Genomic DNA, 25181 nt, shown 5'->3' on the forward strand with positions numbered 1-25181 from the left:
CATTCACAGTCTTATGAGCTGTGTGGGGTTTGTTCAACTTTTAAAAGATGTTTGAATGGTGATATACACACTGTTACGTTCTCTTCTAAATCTAGGGGGTACAAAGGGAAGTAACACACAAGGATGACCAAGCACGACAAAAGGAGAGAAAACCGATCTCTGAGTAACGAACAAGTCGTTTAATGAACACAACAGGAACACGGGCTCACCAGCCAACTTGCACAGAATAATACAGCATCAATATATATCACGGAGCTCCCCTCCTATCAATCGGCAAGACACAGGTCTGCACACATGCAGCCAGAGGAGGAAAAAAGGAGACCCCACTGCACTCTTCCTCCGGTCCTATATGGAGGCCCTGATTAGGAATTAGGAGCACCTGGGGAGAGGCTGCACCTGGGGACAATCAGGCTGCACCTGGGGAGTCAGAGGGAGAGAGAGAAAAACACACACACGACCACACAAACACTACGGCACGTAACACTTCCCCCCATAAAACCAAACAAGTGTTTGGTCACAGTTACCAACAACACTCATTACATAGTTCACAAGCATACTATTGAATGCTTGGAAGCTGCCACCTGCTGCTTCCAAGCCACACACTCCGCCACTAAATGACCAGGGTCAAGACAATAGAAACACAATCTCTTAGTGTCGGGACCTGGGAGAGAAACAGAATGAGCACGTGTGACACGTCTGTTACGAGCCCTACGGTGAGGATAACTGCCCTGAGGATACACTTTACCCCCGGCTATATCATTACCCATTATGACATCCACACCGTCGACAGGAAATTTGGGGAGCACAGCAACTGGAAAGAAACCAGTAGCCAGTTTCAGACTGGACATGGACATTGTGAAGATGTGCGGGCACAGAACCCATTTCAATACCTCTCACCACATATTCGCCATCACAGGCAGACTCAGCACTCAGGGGCAGGGCACCGGCAAGGATGAATGACTGTGAGCCACCACTGTCTCGCAACACCGTGACCTGCCGCTGGTCCTCCACCTTTCCTGACAGAGAGACAAAGGCAGTAGAGATGAACGGTTTCAAACACTCATCAGGCCCTTTGTTAACAGTGCCACTAGTCCACTAGGACACACTGCTGTAACCAAACCCACCCCTTCCGGGCGCTTGCCATCCACTGTCTGCTTTCTCTTCCAAGCTGCACAGTAAGCTATCCTATGACCTGGGTCAAGACAAAAATAACAAGCTCTGTTTATCCTGGTACCTAACAATAGAACACTGGCACAGGGAACGTAATTGTCAGGAGCTCTACGATAAGTGTCCCGCTGAGGAGGATCACGCTGAAAAAAAACGCTCTTGTGTATCAGCGCAAACTCGTCTGCCAGAGTGACAGCCTGCTGAAGGGTAGTCACTTTCTGCTCAGTCAAATAGACTACCGTACGCTCCGGTACACAGTTTTTAAACTCCTCTAACATTATCAGCTCACACACTGAAGCAATGTCATCCGCTTTACACGCTCTACACCACCTGTCAAAGAGGACTTTCTTCTCCCTCGCGAAGTCCACGTACGTTTGGCCAGAATTTTTCTTCAGGCTGCGAAAACACTGCCTGTAGGCCTCAGGCACAAGCTCATATGCCCTGAGAATAGCACCTTTAACCTTCTCATACACCAAACTATCCTCGACAGAAAGAGAAGAGCAAGCCGCTTGAGCCTTGCCGACTAGCTTGCACTGTAAAAGAGTAGCCCACACATTTTCTGGCCAGTGCAGAGCAGCAGCAATGCGCTCAAATGCACCAAAATAGACTTCCACCTCTGATTCACGAAACACAGGGACCAAAGAAATATGCCTGCTCACGTCAAAGGAGGCAGCAGGACCAGAAGGTGTAACTGCAGAATCACCCACCACAGCTGCTTGGAGCTCTAGCTGACGCATCCGGACAGCAGTGTCCGCCTCCAACTCCAACTTCCTGATCTCCAGCTCCTGCTTCCTGATCTCCAGCTCCCACCTGAGCTGAAAATCCCTATCTCGCTCCTCCCTCTCACACTGGAGACAAGCCATACGCACTTTTACCTTAGCATCTAATTTAGACCCCGTAGGTGAGGATCCTGCCGAGAACGAGCCAAACTGAGGTGTGGTGAAAAGTGTTGCCTGTTCCGTAGCACTCTGAACACCAGGAGTAACACCAATGCGGCCTCCACCATGAGATACTGCTGCTACAGCCCCGGCCACCGTGCCAGGAGATTCCACTAAAGTAGGCCGACTCAAAACCCCCTGTTCAACTAGTCCAGTTAGCAAAGTAGCCTTGAGTTCACTTTTAACAAGAGCAGAGGAGACAGAAACGTGATAATGGTCAGCAACTAACCGCAAATCAACCTTCCTACAGCAGTCTAGCTGACCCACAGTAGGACTGGCCACAAACTGCTCCAAAACAAAAGCCATCCTTAGCAACGGCTACTTACAAATATATATATATTTTTAATTATTATTATTATTATTTTTATTTATTTTTTTACAAACTTCCCCAGATCCTGCCTACCAAACTTACCTAAATATCTTCTGGGGCGTGCCGGGCTCGAGGCGACTTTAAAGGCAAACATCAGCGGCCGAAACCCTGAATCGCCTGCCCCCAACAGGGAATAAATCCCCACCCAGGATTACCCCGAAAATAAAAGGCAAAATAAAAAATGAGTGCCTGAAGGAAGGACTGATTCAGCCCAGCTAGACACTCCCCTGTCTAAACTGAGGAAGTCAATGCTACCAAACACACTAAACCACAAACAAATACTCACTCTTTTTCTGAAAGATTGGACGAGCCCCCATGTTACGTTCCCTTCTAAATCTAGGGGGTACAAAGGGAAGTAACAACACACAAGGATGACCAAGCACGACAAAAGGAGAGAAAACCGATCTCTGAGTAACGAACAAGTCGTTTAATGAACACAACAGGAACACGGGCTCACCAGCCAACTTGCACAGAATAATACAGCATCAATATATATCACGGAGCTCCCCTCCTATCAATCGGCAAGACACAGGTCTGCACACATGCAGCCAGAGGAGGAAAAAAGGAGACCCCGCTGCAGTCTTCCTCCGGTCCTATATGGAGGCCCTGATTAGGAATTAGGAGCACCTGGGGAGAGGCTGCACCTGGGGACAATCAGGCTGCACCTGGGGAGTCAGAGGGAGAGAGAGAAAAACACACACACGACCACACAAACACTACGGCACGTAACACTTCCCCCCCATAAAACCAAACAAGTGTTTGGTCACAGTTACCAACAACACTCATTACATAGTTCACAAGCATACTATTGAATGCTTGGAAGCTGCCACCTGCTGAATAACAAATCCCTGAAGGCCTCCTTCTTCAGTCGGACGGCTTCCCTGACCACCGGTGTCCACCAGGAGGTTCGAGGGTTACCGCCCCTTGAGTCACCTAGGACCTTGAGACCACAGCTCCCCGCCGCGGCTTCGGCAATAGAGGCTTTGAACACCGACCACTCTGGTTCAATGTCCCCAACCTCCACAGGAATGCCCGAAAAGCTCCGCCGGAGGTGTGAGTTGAAGGCCTCCGGAACTTGGGCCTCCTCCAGATGTTCCCAGTTCACCCGAACTACACGTTTGGGCTTACCAGGTCTATCCAGAGGCTTCCCCCGCCACTCGACCCAACTCACCACCAGATGGTGATCAGTTGACAACTCCGCCCCTCTCTTTACCCGAGTGTCCAAAACATACGGCCTCAGGTCCGATGATACGATAACGAAATCGATCATGGACCTTCTGCCTAGGGTGCTCTGGTACCACGTACACTTATGAGCATCCTTATGTTCGAACATGGTGTTTGTTATGGCCAATCCATGACTAGCACAGAAGTCCAGTAACAAACCACCACTCCGGTTCAGATCAGGGGGGCCGTTCCTCCCAATCACGCCCCTCCAAGTGTCTCCATCATTGCCCACATGTGCGTTGAAGTCTCCCAGCAAGATTAAAGAGTCCCCTTCAGGAGCCCCATACAGGACTCTTTCCAGGGTCTCCAAGAAGGCCGTATACTCTGAACTGCTGTTGGTGCATAAGCACACACAACAGTCAGAGTTTTCCCCCCCATAACCCGCAGGCGTAGGGAGGTGACCCTCTCGTCCACTGGGGTAAACTCCAACAACGAAGCACCTAACCGGGGACTTGTGAGTATCCCCACACCCGCCCGGCGCCTCACACCTTGAGGAACTCCGGAGAAGAATAGAGTCCAACCCCTATCCAGAAGTAAGGTTCCAGAGCCGACGCTGTGTGTAGAGGTGAGCCCAACCAGATCCAACTGGTAACGCTCCACCTCCCGCACAAGCTCCGGCTCCTTCCCCCCCAGAGAGGTGACGTTCCACGTCCCCAAAGCCAGCTTCTGTCGCCCGGGTCTGGTCCGTCGAGACCCTCCGCTTTCACTGCCACCCTTCTGGCAGCGCACCCGACCCCATCGCTGTTTCCCGTAGGTGGTGGGCCCGCGGGACGGAGAAGCGGAGGTGTTGCCCATGTTGCCTTTTCGGGCTGGGCCCGGCCGGGCTCCGTGGCAAGCCCACCGGCCGGGCTCCGTGGCAAGCCCAGCCACCAGACGCTCGCCGACAAGTCCTCCTTCTGGGCCTGGCTCCAGAAGGGGACCCCGGGCTTCCTCCGGGCCGGGTATCCTCACTTCTTGTGTCGTCTTTCATGAGGTCTTTTGAACCAATCTTAGTCTGGCCCCTTGCCTGAGACCAATTTGCCATGGGAGACCCTACCAGGAACACAAGGTTCCAGACAACACAGCACAGACACAGACAACACAGTTCATCAGGGCACACAAACCTCTCTACCACGGTAAGGTGCTGGTTCTTCAGAGAGGTAAAGTAAATACATTATAAGGTTATTTTGGTTTATAAAGGGATAGGAGTTCAACTTTAAAAATTGCTCAGGATCATTCTAAGAAGAGTGAGAGGGCTAATGAGCCAGCACCATACCTCCTCCATGCATTTTCTTGACCTGTATCTGATCTTGAAAAACTCTGGTAAGTACTTTTTATTTTATTTTATAATATCATGTAATTATTTAATGCTGCTTGGTGTGTGTTAAACAACCTCTGTGCATCTGTTGTATTTTATTTTGTAACAGCAGTATGGCTCGTAATGATTTAGAAGCTTTGGGAAAAGTACCCCTCTATGTACAAATAATGTGGTGTAGATTTGTAATCACATTTTTTTGTTTTTTGTTGTGTGTGTCTCAGTTCAGGAAAGTCTGAACCAAATACGAATTGGAATATTAGAGAGGATTAACTCTTTTGGTGGAACCCCATATGATTCATTCCCTGTGGAAAGTGAGTATATATGTATTTAAAACTGTATGTGTTTGTATCTAGCTTATTTTTTAAATCAAATATGTTTTTATTTTTTTTTTGCTGATGTGTAAAATATCTAAAATAACGTTTTATATACTTACTCTCTTGTTAAAAGGTGATGAAGTTTGCAGTGTAAGCCAGCCATCAGTGTACCAAAACCTCCCCACTCTGGAGTTTACACACAGCATACCTTCTGCGACAAGTGCTGATCTAAGTTTGATCTTCAGTGATCCTCTCACACACCATCCCTCAGAGAGCCAGACAGACTCGTCCCCCTGTAACGCCCCCCTTCAACAGGTCTGATGCTAACCCCCAACACAACTAAGGAACTCGTTTTCTTTTAATGGCCTAGGCAGATTTTGGCTTTTTTATCTTGCCAAGATACTTTTAGAAACACTTTGAGGTATGCAAAACCTTAAAACTAGAAATGAAGTACACTGTCTGATTAGATTTTTTCTTAAAGACTGTTTCTCTAAAAGGCAAGTTTGTGATTTTAACACTTTTTACTGACACTCGGCAGATTTGTGTGTCAATCACTTTGTAACAAATGTATTTTCTTAAAGACTGTGACTCTAAAAAGGCACGTTTTGTGATTTTAACACTTTTGTACTGGCACTATGCAGATTTTGTTTTTTCTCTCGTTGTTTTTCTCTTCCTTGTGGATACAGTTTTACGTTGGTCAACTTTATAACTGGTAGAAAGTTAAGTGCTTTTTCTGAACACATTTTCTTAAAGAATCAAACTCTAAATGGAAAGTTTGTGATTTTAACACTTATTTACTGACACTAGGCAGATTTTGGCTTTTTTCTCTTTTCTTGTGTTACTAAGATACTTTTAGATACACTTTGATGTATGCAACACTTAACAACTGGTAGAATATGAAGTAATTTGTAAGGAATTCAGTTTTCTTTTAATGGCCTAGGCAGATTTTGGCTTTTTTCTCTTGCCAAGATACTTTTGGACACACTTTGAGGTATGCAAAACCTTAAAACTCGAAATGAAGTACATTGTATGATTAGATTTTTTCATAAAGACTGTTTCTCTAAAAGGTAAGTTTGTGATTTTAACACATTTTTATTGACACTCGGCAGATTTGTATGTAATTCTCTCACAAAGGAACTGTAAGATACACTTTTTTATGTATGCAAAACCTTAAACATTTTTTAAACCAAGATACTTTTGTGATACACTTTTATGTAGGAGCATTGTACAACTGGTAGAATGTCAATCACTTTGTAACATTTTATTTTCTTAAAGACTGTGACTCTAAATGTGAGGAATTGCGGTATCTCCTTCTCCTTTTTTCTGTTTGTTTGTCTATCTGTTTGTCTGTCTTCCTGGCTGGGCGTGGTTGACCTATTTTCCGTTTTCCGCCAACTCACCTCCGCTCCTGTTTCTCATCGTCAACTGATTACTGATCATCAGACTTCGCCAGTTCTTCGTATACTCACAGTGGTAAACTCCAGTTCCGGCTGACTAGAATTTCTAGTTCTTTTGTATACTCTTCCTGTTGGATTTTTTCGTATGCTAATCCTGTTCTGTTTTTTGCCTGTTCCAGAAACTCCACATTCCATTCTGTCCTGCCTGCCACGTCCAGCCCAACCTCCATCTCAGCCCTGCTCCAAGTTCTCCCCACTCTGTTCAGAGTTTGCTTTGTCCCCTGCCTGGTTTTTGTGGACTTATTAAATCCAGTCTTTTTGACACTTCACCTAAGTCTCCGTCCCAGTGTTCTTGCATAGCGGGTTCAAGTTTTGTGTCTCTTTAGGAGCTTAACAGAAGAACTGGCCAAAAATGAACCCCGCATGATCCGGAGCGGATTCTACCCCAATCCTTCATCCCCTGTCAAGTCAGGGTTCCATGGCTCATCATGTCTCCGAGTTGGCGTGCCAGATCTCCGCTCTCACTACCTCGACGGTAGCATCTCAGGCCACTCCCAGTCCAGCTCCTTTGCCCTCTCCTCGCCAGGATTTTCCTATCACTGATCCTGAGCCATTTCACGGAGATGTGGAGAAATGCAGAGGTTTTTTGTTTCAATGTAACAAGGTTTTTCGCCAGCGTCCTGTTGCATTTGCTGCTGAAGCAATGAGGATCAATTTTGTTTTGGGGTTGCTCCGCGGTAGAGCTTTAACCTGGGCAGAGGCTTTAAACTCTTCGGTGGATTTTGACACTCTACGTTTTGAGAGCTTCTCTGATCGGTTCTCAGCTGTTTTTGTTCATCCCAACTCCTCTGGCTCCGCCGAGAATAAGCTGCTTAGCCTGCAACAAGGAAGCCGGACAGTGGCTGATTACTCCATTGAGTTTCACACACTCGCTGCAGAGGCTCGATGGGACGAGGCGGCTCTCAAGGCGGTGTTTTTGAGAGGATTAAGGGACCAGCTTCGGGACGAATTGGCAGCACGAGACGTTCCAGCGGATCTCTCAAAGCTGATTTCCTTAGTGTCTCGTTTGGACGGTCGTCTGCGGGAGCGCCGAGCTGAGCGGACACGGAGGGATTCACCAGCCTCACTCAGTAAGCCCAGTTTTTCCTCCTACTCTGCTCACTCAGTGTCTAGACCTCCCTCTTTCCCCCCGTCGTCCAACGTGCGCACCTCTTCTAAGGAGGAGCCCATGCAACTGGGTCGTGCTAGACTTTCTCCGGAGGAGCGTTAGCGCCGGATAGGTGCAGGCCAATGCCTGTATTGTGGAAAAACTGGGCAGAGCATTCCCAACTGCCCAGTACGTCCAAACTGGGAGGCTCGTCAGTGAGATTGGGGTTCCTGACGAGTCCACAGCAATCATCTCTAACCCCATCCTTGAGTCGTTTTCTTATTCCCGCCAAGCTCTGTGTTAGTTCTATGACATTGCCTCTCCAGGCTCTCATTGATTCTGGTGCGGAGGATAGCTTTTTGGACCAGGAGCTAGCTGAACAGCTGGGACTCTGCATGGAGCCTCTAGAGCAGTGGTCCCCAAACTAAGGCCCGCGGGCCGGGTACGGCCCGCCTCCACATTTGGCCCGGCCCCCTGAACAATACCAGAAACGCATTATGATTATTTAAAAAAAAAAAAAAATTCAGTCTGGCCACGTGAATCCTAGACTAGCCCCTGTCAAAATGTTGTGACCTGCTCTATCGAAATCAGTCGCATTGACCCGAAGACACCTTTTGAGTTGTATACACTGTTGGAAAGAGGATATTCCTAGCTTTCTAATGATATCAGGATTGTTTTTGTACTTCAAATATTAAGCGAAATATGTCACATTATATAATGACTGTCACCGAGTCATCATTTTGAGAAAAAGGCCTTCAAAGTTGTCTCTTCTCTGGAATCCATCGATCTGATTGATTATTAGCGGAGCAAATGATCAAAATACTACCGAGGGAAGATATTTTCGTTTGGAGGGGAAGCTCGCGAGTGTGTGTGTATACGTGTGTGTGTGTGTGAGTGTGTGTGCTTGTGTAATTTTGCGTTTGTGTGTATTGTGTTCAGTGGCGACTGGTCATTAGGGGCAGGTGGGGCACAGCCCCACCTAGTGTCAGCAGAAAGTATTAAAAATAATGATTACAAAAAAATGCAAAAAATAAATTAAAAAATATATAAAATATATTTTAAGATCATGTTTAATCATCTGATTCGTCTGTACATTGCTGTTTTAGTCTGTGTTCTTCTAATTAGTGTCTACAGTGTGTGCCTATTGAGCTGTTTAGAGCCATGTGGGACAAAACCCGATCCTGCCCCTCCCTCTCCCTGTTTAAGTCAATGGTGACTGTAAAAACTACACTGCGCATGCTCAGAGTATTGTCCTATTTAATGTGTGTGGCAAAAAAATAATGACCATAGGGGCATAGAGCTGCCATCCCCACCATACGTCATCTCACATCATTCAGAGCTGATTGGCTGTAAGTACGTGTGCCGCGAAAAGTGTGGTGTGTGAAGAGGAGGAGAGAGAGCTGCAGTGAGGCGTCCTACAACCCGGAAATAAACTGCGCATGGCTTCCCTCCACAAAAAAGCAATGATATTTCTCCATAGGATTTTAGAAAATAGCTCCAAATAAGATCTGTGGGAAACAAACCTGTTAGATAAATGCACGTTTTGTTCAGCCGGATAATATCCACATGTCTACCCTACTTTTATAATTTTCGAATCATAAATCTATTGATTAGATCAGATTTATGATAGACTTTTGAAACTACAAGAACATAAGGAGGACTTTTACAAAAAAGTAATAGAGATTTTTGTCCAGAAGGATAGGCAAATGGACTTCATCTTCAAGTCAAGGTAAGACCGCAATTTTACCACCGCCATGAAAATGGGATCTTACTAAGAGAGAACAATTCAATATTTAAATGATACAATTACATTTTTTGGGTATCCTTTTGTTGAACTGTCTGTTTAAAATTAATTGAAGCATCAGACAAAAAAAGCTTTTGAAAATAATATTATATTTTGATTTAGGTCAAAATATAATATTTGTAAACCTGAAGAGTCAGAGCCTCACCAGCCATGAACCTCACTGCAGAAGCTTATATATAGACATCTAAGTTTTTTGTGCCCCACCACTTTTGTACATATAAAAACGCCACTGATTGTGTTTGTTTCCCGGGGAAAACACTCACGAGAAACACCGGCTGTTCTTATGCCTGCCGTTCTCCGCTTGTAATTATGCCGAAGCTTCAAAGTTGTATTTATCATCTGAATTTGCCGAAACAAGTTTAATATTCTGAAAGCCAAGACTTTGTTTAATTGAAATCAGATGAATACAAACTGTAACGGACCCTGCAGTGTTATCTATGATTACTATACTCTTACATTCATAATTTCAGCGGAGTGAGGGGGGGGGGGGGGGGGGCGGCGCTGCGGAAGAGCAGATTGCGAGTGAGAAATAAATAAATTGGAAATAAAAGTTTAATTATGAAAGCCAAGACTTTGTTTGTTTAAAATCAAACAAAACACCCGAACCCCGAAATTTTTATTTTTTTTACGTAAATCCACGTTTATTTTGAGAGATTCTGCTCTGACAACTAAGCTAAACTTTTACCTGTTAAGATTGTGCACGGCACAACAGAAAGTTACAGTAATTTTCAATGGACTTTTTTTCTGTGAAGAACCCAGAGAGGGTTATTTGGTTATTATTTATTTCATAAATAGTGTTATTTATTTCATTAATAGTGTTATTATTTATTTCCTGACTTTTTTTTCCGTGAAGATCCCGGAAAGGGTTATTAATATTTGGTTATGTGTGGCTTTCTAGAAAACAATAAATGTTTACGTTTAGACACCCATGCGATCGTCACACTTTTTCTGTTACAAACTGACCCGGCCCCCATCAGAGAAGGGAAAAGTTATGTGGCCCTCACAGGAAAAAGTTTGGGGACCCCTGCTCTAGAGGAACCGTTAACTGCCTATGCTCTAAATAGACAAATCATCTCCTCAGTCACAGCACAGTCACCCCTTGTGACTTTAATCACCTCCGGAAACCACTGTGAACTTATCCAGTTTAAGGTAATATCCTCTCCTTCCACACCTCTGGTTTTGGGTAAGTTTGTGATTTTAACAATTTTCACTGACACTTGGCAGATTTGTGTGTAATTCTCTCACAAAGGAACTGTAAGATACACTTTTTATGTATGCAAAACCTTAAACATTTTTTGAAAATAAAATACTTTGTCTGAATACATTTTCTTTAAAGGCACTTTTTTTTATTTTAACGCTATTTCAGTGGAACAATCTAGTTTTTAGCAAATGTATTGCTCACTTTGTCGTAGTTGTTAGTTTTTGGTTTTATATCAGGATTAATACGATTGTGTGGAGGAGAAAGAAACACATCTGTCTAGCGCACCGCCATCTTGGAATCGCCATCCAGTATTTTTTAACCAAAATCTGTCCCTTTCTACCAAGATCCAGTCTTTATTAACCCAAATCTGACCCTTTCTACCTAGATAACATCCTTTTTCTACCAAGATACAGTGTTATCTACCAAAACCTTTGCCTTTTTTTTACCCAGATACGGTCTTGTTGTGCCCAGATAGGACCGTCTTTTACCCGGATCAGGTATAATTATACCCAGATACAATCTTTTTCTACCTAAATCTTGCCTTTTCTACCTAGAAAACTTCTGTATCTATGAAGATTTGGTGTCCTCTACCCATTTCCGGTCATCTTCAACCCAAAAATGATCATCTCCTACCAAGATTTTCTCTATCCGGATCCATCCATCTTCTATCTGTCAATACAATATATTTGGATCTTAACTTCTTTTACCTAGATCCGTTCTATTTCTAGTAACCTTAATAAAACATGTCTCAATTTCACGTGTGCAGGTGTGTGTATAAAAGCACACCTCTTTCAGTAATCAGGAGAATACATGGACACAAAGACACACTTGTGTTTCCGAAGCCACTTCAAACAAGCTTCTTGAATATAGATGAGCTCTCTGGTGAACAGCAACACACACGACACACAATTTGCAATTTAAAGGATGCTTTTGTCGTTAGCCATGTGATCTTCCCTTTGATAGGTTGCTTTGTTCTCTCCATCACCCATCCAATCCTTCATATTTGTCAGTCCTTCATGATTAATGTCTCATGAATCTCACTAAATGGATAGAGATGGGTTGCAGATGAAACACAGACGTGAACATAACTGAGGGATTGATGAGCTAACGTTGGGATATCTGGACATTTATCAGGTTTGTTGACTTCGAACATCTCTCTGTTTCTCCCTCTTATGATGTGTTGTCATAATTACTTTACAGCTTGTTGCTATGCTATGTGGTTTCCATGGTGATGCCTAATATGGGATGACCTCGTACTGGATGTCCTTCCTTTTCTGACTGTGGGTCCATCATTGCATTAGTGTGTGCTGCTTAGTGAGTTGATTGTGTGTTTGGCAGTCAGCGTGAGCCTCTGTAATGTAAATGTATGTTTGGTAGCTTGCATTTTTTTTGCATTTATCCATGTATGTTATGAGAGTGTTTGTGTATGTTCAGTTGACGTTTTAGTTTAGTTTTGTAATTTTATGTCGGCATGTCTGTCAGTGGTGAGAATGGAAATTAATTGAGACTTGCTGTGCGCAGGATGACAGGACCAGTGCAGGATTCACACAGGCTTTCTGTGAAAACATGGACAGAGGACGAGAGTGAGCGAGCTGACAGCACACTCAGCAGGTACACACACACACACACACCACACACACACACACACACACACACACACACACACACACACACACACACACACACACACACACACACACACACACACACACACACACACACACACACACACACACACACACACACACACACACACACACACACATTTTTATAGTACCGATATTCGTAAATCGAGTTGTGTGTTAGCTTACTCGTCCTGAACTCAACCCCGGTATCACGGCAAGACGTGAACATGTGACGATTTACCATGCTGAGAGACGTGAATGTGTGACGGTTTCGTCCCTTCAAACGTGACAGTTACACGCAGGGCCGCCCCTCCCTACAGGCCAATCACGCAGGCTGCATGGGGCCCCCCGCCCAGAGGGCCTCAGCTGCTGTGCGCAGCAGTGACGTTTTCTCCTGGAGGCCAAGGGAAGCCAGGCTTCCCCTGTTTTTTTCAGATTGTAGTTATAATTTTAATAAATAAATAAAAATACTTCGTTTAGTTTCGGAAATTCTTGTTGTGTGTTGCTGCCGGCCCGTCTCTCCTCCATTCTCATTGAGTATTTTACAAAGAGTGAAACAGCGCCCCTCTAGATGTTATGGCGAAACAGTAGATTGCACTCTCTGTTGCGAGAGGAGGCCAGACAAAATTGGCTTCCCTGGTGAAACAAAATGGAGGGATTGACCAATCAGACAAGGCTCACGTCATGTCCCTGCCAACCTGTGATTAGTCAGGGCCATGCCAGAGGCTGGCTTCCCTTGCCTCACAATCCAATCAAATCGCATCAGCTTAGTGGTGCAGTGACGCGTCGTATAACCCGGAAGTAAGCTGCGCTCGGTTTCCCTCGCCAAAAAAGCAATGGGATTTCTCCATAGGATTTTGGAAAATAGCTCGAAATAAGGTCAGTGGAAACCGAACCTGATAAATGCACGTTTTTTTCAGTCGGATAATATTCACATGTCTACCCTACTTTTATAATTTTCGAATCATAAATCTAATCGATAGAAGATAGATAGCGCCACTGCACCACTCTCACCGCCGTTAGAAAGTAGCAAGCAACTGAAGCAAGTGCAATTATGTAGGGTGGAGATTTGGAGTATATAATCGAAAAATAATTGTACTAAACTTCCATTACAGCAGCAACAACAAATAAAATCTGATGACAGGCCAATGCCCAAACTGGAGCTGTGTACAGCGAGGAACAAAGGAGCGAATCGGACGTAAAACGTGAAAGGTCTCCTGATTTAGTTTGTGAATGAATGCTTATTAGAGTTTCGGCTGGAGAGTGCGTGCGGACCTGTCGGTTAGATAACAGGCGTGTGTATGTCCTGCATCTGTATGATACAAATGTGTGTAAAATGATACCGGGTGCTGTAATCACTCATCTGGTTACGTTATACATTGACCACCACCCCCCCCCGACCCAAAAGAAAGGACGTATTATTGGCTTCCCCTAATTTTTTTCCCACGCCACGCTACTGGTGCGCAGTTCTCCGCTCAGTTCTCCGTGCACCCCCCGCGAGAGTGGGAGGTTACAAGGGGAGCACGTCTGTAACCCGACACCGTTGCAATGAATCGACATCTGACCAATCACGGCTTTGATACGGCCACTAGTGCAGGTGAAGAGATGTCGGTGAAAAGACAGTTTCAGTCCGGCGCAAGCAAGAGGGAAAAAAAACAAACATGAAGAAACTAGAGCATCACTCAAAGGTGGGTTATTGTATGAGTCAAATGTACAACTTGCGAATGTTGTATAAGTCAAATTGCCAATTGCCATATTAAAACATCAGCTGCAATTCACGACATGAATAAGGCAGTGTCTGCATAGCATTATAGGCTAATGGAGATGCAGTTATTTCCAGCATTCTTTATTTACCATTCATTCAAGCAGTGGCGGTTCTAGACCAATTTGACTGGGGGGGCCAGTTATTTTCTGAGGGGGGCACAATAAATGCAGGATGAAAAAGAGAACTAGACAGTATGAAGTAATTGCGCATAAGAAAACAATGCAATACAGTTATTGGTATTTGTTTCAGTACACTTATTTATTTCAGATAGATCTTATAGTTATTACTGTTAGCTTCAGCTTAAGTTATAGTGCAATGTTTGCACTCACACCATATGTATATAAAAATAAAGGCAATGAACAGTTACATCTCTACTTTACATAAGGGTGTCTGCACAATATCACATTACAGCAACAAAATCCTGCGGTTTTTGGCAAACCGAGTACCAGAAAATATACAATTAAATTTTTTTTTAAAAATAAAAGTTTTCATTGTTAGGGGGGCCACAGGGGGGTCAGAGGTCAGTGTTAGGGAGGCACTGGCCCCCCTAGAACCACCCCTGCATTCAAGTATGTTATGCCTTGTATCTGCTAATGTACAGGAGGAAGAGTAATACACTGTCTGTCTAGTTGGCTTACATAACAGTCAAAGTTTACAGCCTAAAAAACATGGAGCATTTTTCCCCCTTTTATTCATTTTTATGTCAATTTGCACATTTCATGGTGATGCTCAGCCTCTCCCCTTAACTCCTAACAGTCATCATCATGTCAACCACAACACAGAGAAATACTGATAGAAATGTGTGTGTAGTTGTTGATACATTGCTGACAGAGGGAACTAAATTTGAATACAGATTTAAGAAATATCAGTTTTTGAGCATGTCATAAGCATGTTTTGTCTTGACTATATTACAACTATATTATAATAAAATAATATAGTATTTATATTATTGAATTGATTATGATTATTATTATTAGTAGAAGTAGTTTATTTGCATCAATTATATTTTAATCTTTTTGAGGCTAGTATTTGGCAGGAAATGCAGACGTATTCACCTGTAAACGCATACTGAACGACATACATGCACATTCACCATTTACCTCACTGTATAAAAAAGTAACTGTGTTGATAATAATAATAAACAGGAATTATATTTGCAAAGTAGCCTACTTTGTTTAAAAAAAAATGTGTTTCACTCCTGTCGGTTGGGGGGGGGCCTCATCTCACAATGTCGCTTGGGGCCCCAAATTGGCCAGGGGCGGCCCTGGTTACACGGTATTGTTAACATGGTCCAACCAGTGGATAAATACCCGGAAGTGCCATTATTATCAAAATTAGATGTTTTTAATTTCTTTTTTAATCCTCACACTCGATTTCGCCGATTTTCTTGTGGCCCTATCTGGTCAACACCTCTTTTAGCAGAAACAAAGGCTACATTAATGTATTACATCGATGTTAATCCCCTTCAAATGTGACAGTTACACGGTATTGTTAACATGGAGAAATACCCGGAAGTGCCAAGCAAATGGTCTACCGCACCTATTGGTCGGTTTTTATTGTCAAAATTAGATGTTTTTAATTGATTTTGTAATCGTCACACTCGATTTTGCCGATTTTGTTGTGGCCCTAGCTGGTCGACACCTCTTTTAGCAGAAACAAAGGCTACATTAATGTATTACATCGATGTTAATCCATTTGTGTTGTTGTGGAAATACCGGACGTGACGTTGTGTGATCACTTAGCTACTGAACTCCGGTTGCGGTCGGTTAATCCGAAAATCAGCTCCTAACGTCCAACCCTATCGTCTATTCCTTTACCTCTGAGTGAAACGTCACAGGGTTAAAGGATAGTGGATAGGAGAATTCTAAAGGACATGGGCTGAAGTCGAATAGTCCATTTAGCTTAGGAACCTTCCTAACGGAGTGAAATGACCCGGAAGTCCCTCAGTGGCAGCCATGATAAGTGCCGTTTGAATTCTCTAGATCAGTGCTTCTCAAACTTTTTTCAGTCATGTACCCCCTTTGAAACATTTTCTCAGCCAAGTACCCCCTGACCGACCCCGAAAATGTTTGATTGAAAAAGCCTATACAAATCATTCCAATATAGTGATGTTCCCTCAGTGTGTGATTTACTAACTCCTTTACAACAAACTAAGGATATTTTCATTTTATGCATGAAAAAAGAAAACAAATTTAAACTGATTTTTCAAAGGAGTTTTTCAACTGAAGTAATACATTAATTGGTTTAACAAACCAATGAACAAAATGATATATTATGCAAAACTATAAAATACAATACACCAATTTGACATGTTTATATGTGGTTCTAGGAATATTTTATATAAAATTGTGTTTTCTATTTAACTTATTGTACTAAGATTATTTTTGTAATCATGCATGGTATTTTTTTTGAGGAGCTTGACGCTCGTCAACTATCAGCAGGAGGGCGGGGGAGCCTCGCTGCGGGGAAGCAGTGTGTGGACCTGTCAGCGCAACTTACATGATGCCGAATTTAACAAACACATTTAAATAATTGGTTTAAACGGCATAATAATAAGGACGATCGTCCGTTCTGTGATTCTCCAGAGCACACGTTATGATATTAGAATATGGAGGGATGAAACCCTCTTGAAACCGCAGGTCCTTCCTTCCTGCAGCGGTCAGACTTTACAACCAGCACTGCCCCTAGTAGACCCTCACACACACCACAAGACAGACTATAACACCCCTTGCTGCTAAATACAAACCAACTTTGTGCAATATGTGCTATATGTGCAATATATATATATGCCATTAATAACTGTCTAATTTATTCCTGGCCACTAAATCAATATATATGCCGTTTTGTTTTTTATCTGTATTTTTGAAAATTATGTAACTTTTGATCTTTTTTTGTAGCATATTGTTTATTATATTATAGCTTAGTACTTTTTTAGCATATTGTTTATTTTATTATAACTTAGTACTTTTTTAACGCATGTAAGATATGCAACACTAAGCTGTCTGTGGCTCTTTCCTGCTGTAACGCTGCACATTTCTCCTCTGTGGAACTAATAAAGGTATTCTGATTCTTTAATGGTCACACATGCAGAGCACACAGCACACACAGTGACATTTGTATCTACAGATAAATATTAAGCCTGACAAAGTACTTAACGTCTAATATATTGCTTTCCTGCAATGTTAACTATGTTTAAGCACTTATTTGTTTATTATTTGTTTATTATTAAACAGATATTATACATATGTATTATACTCTTATAAGATGTATGTAGATAGTATAGGAAATGTGCAGAATGACAGTTTAATGGTGGAGTATAAACACATATTGATAGATGTCTTGTAATGCACTGTTGAGGAACCTGCGACCCAAGTTTTTCATTCATTGCATAACTACACAGTAGTTGTGTATAATATGATATGTCAATAAACCTTAGCTTAGAAAATCTTGAAAGGGATGTGCAAACTAGTCATTATATACAGTCTTTAATGAACTATTAGTAGAGAATAACGAGTAATGAATATACTTTATAGGGATCCTATTAATATCTAATAATAAAATAATACAATTCAATAACGTGCTTTAACCACCAGGTGTCCCTTTCTATCAGCTCTGCACCGTTATGGTGTAAATACAGCCTATCTACCAATTGGATCAAATATAAAATGTCAGCCGAATTAGTGTTGATACTGCAAGGAGACGCATTGTGTGAAAAGAAATGTAAGATGTTGTTTAATTGCTTATATATTTATGATCCACGTCACATCTTCAGTTTTGGCGGCAGTTCTCCTGTTTGTCTAGAAGTCTTCTCATCAGGGCTCTATAAATAGAGAACTACGGCAGATATGTAATATTTAATGCAGCCGAACCGTGTATTACAATGCCGTTATGTGATGACTTTCAAAGAGAAAAGCAAGCACACTCGGAATAAAGTATTATTGTATTTTTAAAAAACGTTTTCAGATTTCACATCACATAAACACCAAATCCCAGCATGCATTGCGGCTAAACCATCCAATCATCGAGCTGAGGATCTTGCCTACGTCTGTTTCCGGTTTAGTTTATGACCGATGTATTTTGTTATACACACATTCCTTCACATTTACATTTTAATTTGCATTAAAGTATTTCGTGAGGCCTCCTAACATGTTTTCAAATATAACTACGGTTGTAGTTGAATAGTTTGTAAATTAACATGAACCGAAGCTGTTGCCTGGCAACTCAATCGCACAACGTCACGTCCGTTAATTCCACATCTACACGCATGGATTAACATCGATTTAATACATTAATGTAGCCTTTGTTTCTGCTAAAAGAGGTGTCGACCAGCTGGGGCAACAAGAAAATCGGCGTAATCGAGTGTGACTATTACAAAATAAATCATTACTTCGGGGTAGCATTTGCTTGGTATTTCCGGTTATTTCTCCATTGGTTAACATGGGTTAACAATACCGTGTAACTGTCATGTTTGAAGGGACGAAATCGTGACATCTTCACGTCTCCCAGCATGGTAAATCGTCACATGTTCACGTCTTGCCGTGATACCGGGTTGGATATTCGGGTCATGCAGAGTGAGATGAGATCGCTGTCCCTTTAAGAGAGCGAGGGGTGTGGCTTGTGCATGTGTGTTTGTGGATGGTAGAGCGACAGTGAGAGAACCTATGGAGAGAACGTGTGTATGTTTCTGGAAGTGAACCGAGGAAGCAGAAAAACAGAGGTCTGTGATGTATTTTGTGAAACAGAAGAACAGCTAAATAAATGCAACGGCCTCCCAAGAAGAGCTCGCCTCTCTCCAGTCATTTAAGCTAAAGTGGGTTATTGAACCTGAAGCTTGTTGCTTCTGCCTCCTCGACTATTCTTTCACACACACATACGGGTATTGGGCCGAGGGCGACACCGTACTTCCGGTATCCGCCATTTTACGCGAGGTGCAAGCAGGCCGAGGGTTTAGCCGTGCACCGTCTAGGTGTTGCTAAACTTCCTGTACTGAATCTGAGTCTATTGCCTTAATCAATATCTAGTCAACTCTAAAATACCACATATATGCAATGGCATGATAATATTAATGTGACAAGTGGGGTATTCACCTGGTGTTTCCAGAAATTAGACGTAGATGCTGCCAAAATCGACGCAGTCTGTAAGGGCAATCCGACAACCCACACAGCTCTAGTTTACGCTGGTAACAACCTAGAGCACACCCCTCAAGTCCAGAGATGTAATCCGAAGACATGCAGCGATTTCTTCGGTCGTTAATTCAGAAAAAAAACCTAGTGCGCTCTGCCTGGCTACGTTAGCTAGCTGTTTATATTTGCGACTCCAGGATATTTGCACCTCCAGGAAAATGGCGTATTTATATATATATATATATATATATATATATATATGGCGCGCGATGCATTGTGGGTAGCTCGTGACGTCACTGTGTGTGAAAGAATGGTCTGGGAGCCGACAGGAAAGTTCAACACACAGATGGCCAGTCCGCCCCTTCGTAGCATATTATTTCGATGAGTGATGAGCAGATCGCCACTGGGCTTTCAACTAAATACACAGCCACGCAAAAACTGCGGCATTTGTACAGCTCCTTATGGGTAGGCCTACTGCAATTTGTGAAGTGCTTTCCTCCGTGGTGAAACGATCAGCGCTGCACCACGGAGGAAAGCGGCAGAAAGTCACCTGGAGTTAAAGAGAGCGGGGCTGCGTTGCGTGCATGGCTTCCTTCTGCAGGTAACGGGGAGACGTGCTCTGGCGGCGGTCTCGTTCAGGATCCGAAAATACAATTTAAATATTTTGCACATTTATTCCACTTATTCCTAGTGTGCCACTGGTTACGGTGGCACGCGTGCCAGGGGTTGCCGACCCCTGCCATAGACGGTATATATAAATGGACGTAGGGTCCGTGACGTCACCCATAGGATTCTGCAGAGTTGCCGAGAAGCCCTTAGTGGGCGGAGTCGGCCACTAACGGCTCGACAGTGACATCAGAGTTCAACTCCCGCCTGTTCCAGCCTGCTCCAAATGGGCAAAGAGGCGGAGCCGAGGCAGGACCTGCTGCCACCGAGCTGGAAGTTCCGGAGCTAGCTGAAGCTACCATGCTAAGCTAACATGCTCTCCACCTGCACACTGCCGTGGCATTTTACGTTTCTAAGGTAAGCGGACATGAAACTATTCAGCAAAACTATAAATAATAATCTAAGTTATTGAGTTTTTAGCATAATACTTCAGAATCTTAAAACCCCTTAACGTGTGTATGCAATTGTGCTAAATTCAACCCTGGAATCAAGCAAATATTAATATGTTTGCATGACATTAGTTATTTCTATTTTGATATCACTTAATTATACGTTTAATACAATTAAGTCAAGCTAAGGTACATGTGATGGTAGCTAGTTAGTGCTCTTACCTGTGAGGCCTCCTTCAAACAGCATAATAACCAGACTGTATCATTACAACTAAGTACCAGTTCTAGATCCTTGACTTTAGACAAACAATTCAAAAGACAAAATGTATTTAAAGACCAATCTTTATTTAAATGTGCCTCTTAACCTGATATATTAGTTATACAGTAATAGTATTGACAATCTAAAAGAACTGAGCAACTCAACAGTCAACTTTATATTTCTTATTGTCTAAAGCATTTATTATTTTCATTTCCCCCCTCTCATATTCAGTGTGGACGGATTGAGACAGCGTGGTGTCCAGAGAGCTGCAGAGACTTCAGGGAGAAACCTCCGTGTGATGGATGTCCTGTCTGTTGGTTTGGAGAGGACTGAGGGTCTTTCCTCAGCGAGGAGGACCAGGCCTGATGGAGGAGCCCATGCTGGGTATAGCTGATACCAACTGCACAGGCCTAGTCTGTCACTTTATTTGACTAAATGTGTTTACTTATACATTTAATAGGTTTATACCTTCTGTCCATATGTGCTTTTTATTTAAAACATGTTTGATTCACTTTTGGTTCACATTTCAATAAATTGTATTTGCACTCCTTTCGTCCATTATTCTTACTGAAAATGTTAGATTACACATTCACATCTGACTGAAGATTGGCCCCATTTATTTGTGACGTTGCAAACTCTGCGGTACAAGGCACAAGTGATGTGAAGCTCATAAAGCGAGGCAAATGGAAATAATCAGCTGATGGAGTGTAGATGTAGGTGCATTCGATCAGCTGACTGTGTTTTCACAATAAAAGTAGTTTCTTAGTGAATGTCCAGTACTGGTCTTAAAATCTCATAGCATCAGCTTTTAATGTTCCTCTTGGATGTTCTTCTTGACCCTCAGAGAAGGATAAAATGTTGAGTCGTGTCTTTCAGGCATGTCCTTTCCAACAAAAATGACAGGAAACATAAAACATATTATTGCAGAACAAGTGTGTTATTTATGAAAGCGGTGTGTTTGTGTGTTTAGGGGCTGTAGTGTAGATATCATTATTTTGTAATTGTAATGTTTTTTTTTTATTTCAACAGTGAGCTACAAAGACAATCAGATTATGAATGAACAGTATGAAGTTCATCAACATTGAAATATATGTTATTATCAAAATAATATTTAACTGTTATCAAAAGGTAGTGCAACTGTAGAAGCTTGCTCTGTTGTCTCACTGAAATAATAACTTTTACCACGTTTTTTACAGACAATATTGAGAGATAAATAGTCGCAGTTCTCACTATGTGTTAAATATCTTTGCCTTCAATACATTAAATTCGAAAGCTGACAGTCATATTGCTAAATATCTAAATGTAACTTTTTGCATGGAAAAAAACCCTCAACATAACTGATGTGTAGGTGATCTAGTACAGTGGTTCTCAACTGGTCAGGCCTCGGGACCCACTTTTTACTTGGTCAATAAATCGCGACCCAACATTTTGAAGCACTAAAATCTATTCAACAAAAAATCGTGCTGTAATATACGCTTTTCAGCATACAATATTAATAAAAGTGAAGTACAGTGCATATATCCCTTATATCCCTTCACAGAATTAAAGTATGCTTTTAAAAAAGTTTAATGAGTTGATGGAATCAAAGCTGAACTGTATAAAAAGGCACACATGCTGAAAACCCAACCCCAGCAGGGGGGTCTGGGGGGATTCTCCCCCAGGAGATTTTTAGAAATACTAACATAAACTACACATTCTGGTACACTGAGAAGAAAATAAATAAATCTATCACTACCCGACATATTAATAATATTTTATGCCATTGTTTGTTTTTCACTTTGTTCTGAAGCTGAACTTGCTGCTCCTCACAGAGAGAAGAGCAAAGAGGAGATAGTCTGTGTGACTTACTTTAAATTGTGGGTAAGGGTAGATAGCTCCCATTGTTCTGTGACCTGTCAATCATCAAACCGGGGGTCATATTTCATTACGTGTTCATTTGTATCTGAAGTTGTACCCATGGATGTATAAAGAATAATTCTACCGCAAAGTTATTCTCCGGCAACAATCTTGATTCTGATTGGCCAGAAGACTCGAAAAAACATCAGCAAAGATGTTTTATTGAGAAGATGATCACTACGTGACAGAAGTTTTCAAAGCCGGTACTTCCAGTTCAACGCCTACTGCATGCACAGCGTTAGAAAATTGGGCCTTCAAAATAAAAGTTTGACTTTTTCCAAAAAAAAAAATGTTTCTTCACTCACACACTTTTGGGTCGCGACCCACCAGTTGAGAAACACTGATCTAGTATATTTAGTATTGTTTAATGGAATGTATATCAGTGTATTAAAGTCAATACTTCATTCATTTAAACCAATATCTTTCTTGATTCTTTGTACAGTATGAACAAAAGAGTCTTTGTACCTGTGCTGAAGTTCACTGCTGTGAGGAGTCCAGTTCTGTCTCTCGCTCTCTGGTCCAGCCTGTCTGCATCACCTGGACACCTTAAACAAACATATATATATATATATATATATGTAAAGTACCATGTGCACAAACAATATAACTGATTCTCTTCTGTTGAACATGTTGGATTGTGTATTGTCCGAGTCAGGGTCCTTTTTATTTTTACTGTAACTTTGGAAGTTGTGTTACCAATGCTTACTGTTTATTTGATACCAATTTGGTAATGCAATTAATAAAAACAACTAGGTTTGGGTTCGTTCTTCAGATGACTGTGACGTTAACGTGTAAACTCAATAATGAACTCCAGTTTAGATTAGAATCTTTAATGACCACACAGCCAGGCTGGTGGAATTAGTGTTCAGTGCAGAGTATTACAGCTTGTTCCATACAATTCAACATACAATAAAAAGTACAACACACAGCACAGGGCAACTACATATCATAACATAAAGTTCAAGGTGTGGTGGATTGTTATTGTTAATTGGGGTTATTTAGAGTCCATTTAGAGTCCATTTAGTGTCCGTATTGCAAAGGGGAAGTAGCTGTTTTTGAAGCGGGCGGTTTTGGTGGACAGTGACGTAGCGCCTCCCTGAGGGCAGAAGTTGGAAGACATAGGTGGGAGGGGTCAGAAATTATTTTCTTTGCCCTTGTGACAGTTCGTTGGTGGTGAAGTGATTCGAGTGATGGAAGGGGACTGCAGGTGATTTTTGATGCTTTATTGATGATACGTTGAAGTTTATTCCGGGAGAGGTTGTCTGTACTGCTGTACCAGACTGTGATGGATGATGTAAGGATGCTTTGGATGATGGCTGTGTAGAACTGGATTAGGAGATGTTTCCTCACTCTGTATTTCTTGAGCTGCCGCAGAAAGAATAGCCTTTGGTTGGCTTTTTTGTAGATGTGGTCTGTGTTGGTCTTCCATTTGAGAAGATATATTGTAATATCTATGTAATCATCTTGAAATATGACATTAATAATTGTAATATACACACATCTTATTGTGAGGTTGATTTCACATACACTACTTCGACATTAGCTTGTCTACATACTTGAGCAAAGCCAATTTAAATTAACCTTAGCGATGCATACAGTTCCTACCTACATAATAAAATATCTCTCTAAGTTACAAGGATGACATTATTTTATCAACCTCAAACAGAAGCCGTTTGTTCTACAGTATTATCCCACTTAACGCTTAACACTTGTCTATTTCGTTTGAACCTTTATATACAGTCTATGATTTTAACTTGGAGGCTACGATTAGCATCGTTAGCACCGATGTAGCTACCACTCGCTTACACGCTAAACCAAGCCTTAACATTCATTACGTAGCTGATTAGAATCATTAACACATAAATAAAGTACTCGATTTTCACTTACCGTAAAACCGCATTCATGCACCGTCTGTTTTAACCGCAGAGCGAGTCACAATAGTCCGATATATAAGCATGAAGAACAAACAGCCACGCCCGGCTTCAAGTTGTGTTCCCTGGATGAACTGAGCATGCAGAGTCCCTGTAGCATCAGGTAGCATCACGGAGCTGCTAGCAGAGAGACAAGAAGCTAGCAGCAGCAGTCACTTGACAGAGCCGTCACTCAATGTGACCACGCCCTAATTTATGCAAAAACGTTAAGACCTAATATAAATAAAAGGGTCGCGTTAGAAAACAATTCACTCACAGATCCATAATCATGAAGGTGGAATCTAACTATATTCATAATAATATTTATTGCATCTGTGGCGGGGGTGGTGAGGGTAGGGGTTTAAAGTCGGTTTGCGGACAACGCCACCTGGGGGAGTTTCGCCCCCAGGAAATTATAAAGACTAGGTCTAATACTGCTAAGGACAATCAGGTTCGTTTTACACCACGGGCAGAGACAGTTTTAAGGGTCAGAATACAGTTTTATTTATAACATACAAAATATCTAAAAACACCACACACAATACATTCTGAATAAAATACCCACTTTGGGGAAACGGACAGGGCTTGGCTTACCACGGCGGCAGTTAACAAAAAGGGGAGTAAGGGGTCCAAAATAAATCACCCGTGACACTGCACACCACTCAAAACGGATATGTGTAGAAAACCTC

General features: G+C 42.3%; 1 protein-coding gene across 2 annotated transcripts in view; it reads left to right on the plus strand.

Annotated features, from left to right (window-relative positions):
- Positions 1-5775: 5775 nt before the first annotated feature.
- The window catches only part of LOC117546964 (cyclic nucleotide-gated cation channel-like), a 57303-nt gene continuing 37897 nt past the window's right edge, over positions 5776-25181 (plus strand). The window contains exons 1-3 of one of the 2 annotated variants that reach the window (XM_034217403.1): positions 5776-6783; positions 6887-7837; positions 12381-12470. In XM_034217403.1, coding sequence (XP_034073294.1) covers positions 12382-12470 — 89 coding nt within the window. In that variant the 5' untranslated portion in view covers positions 5776-6783; positions 6887-7837; position 12381. Of the gene's footprint in view, positions 6784-6886; positions 7838-11916; positions 11994-12380; positions 12471-25181 lie in introns of those variants that run through there. The other variant, XM_034217404.1, reaches the window with a different exon arrangement.

This window comes from Gymnodraco acuticeps, unplaced genomic scaffold (assembly GCF_902827175.1).
Source record: "Gymnodraco acuticeps unplaced genomic scaffold, fGymAcu1.1, whole genome shotgun sequence".
NCBI lineage: Eukaryota > Metazoa > Chordata > Actinopteri > Perciformes > Bathydraconidae > Gymnodraco > Gymnodraco acuticeps.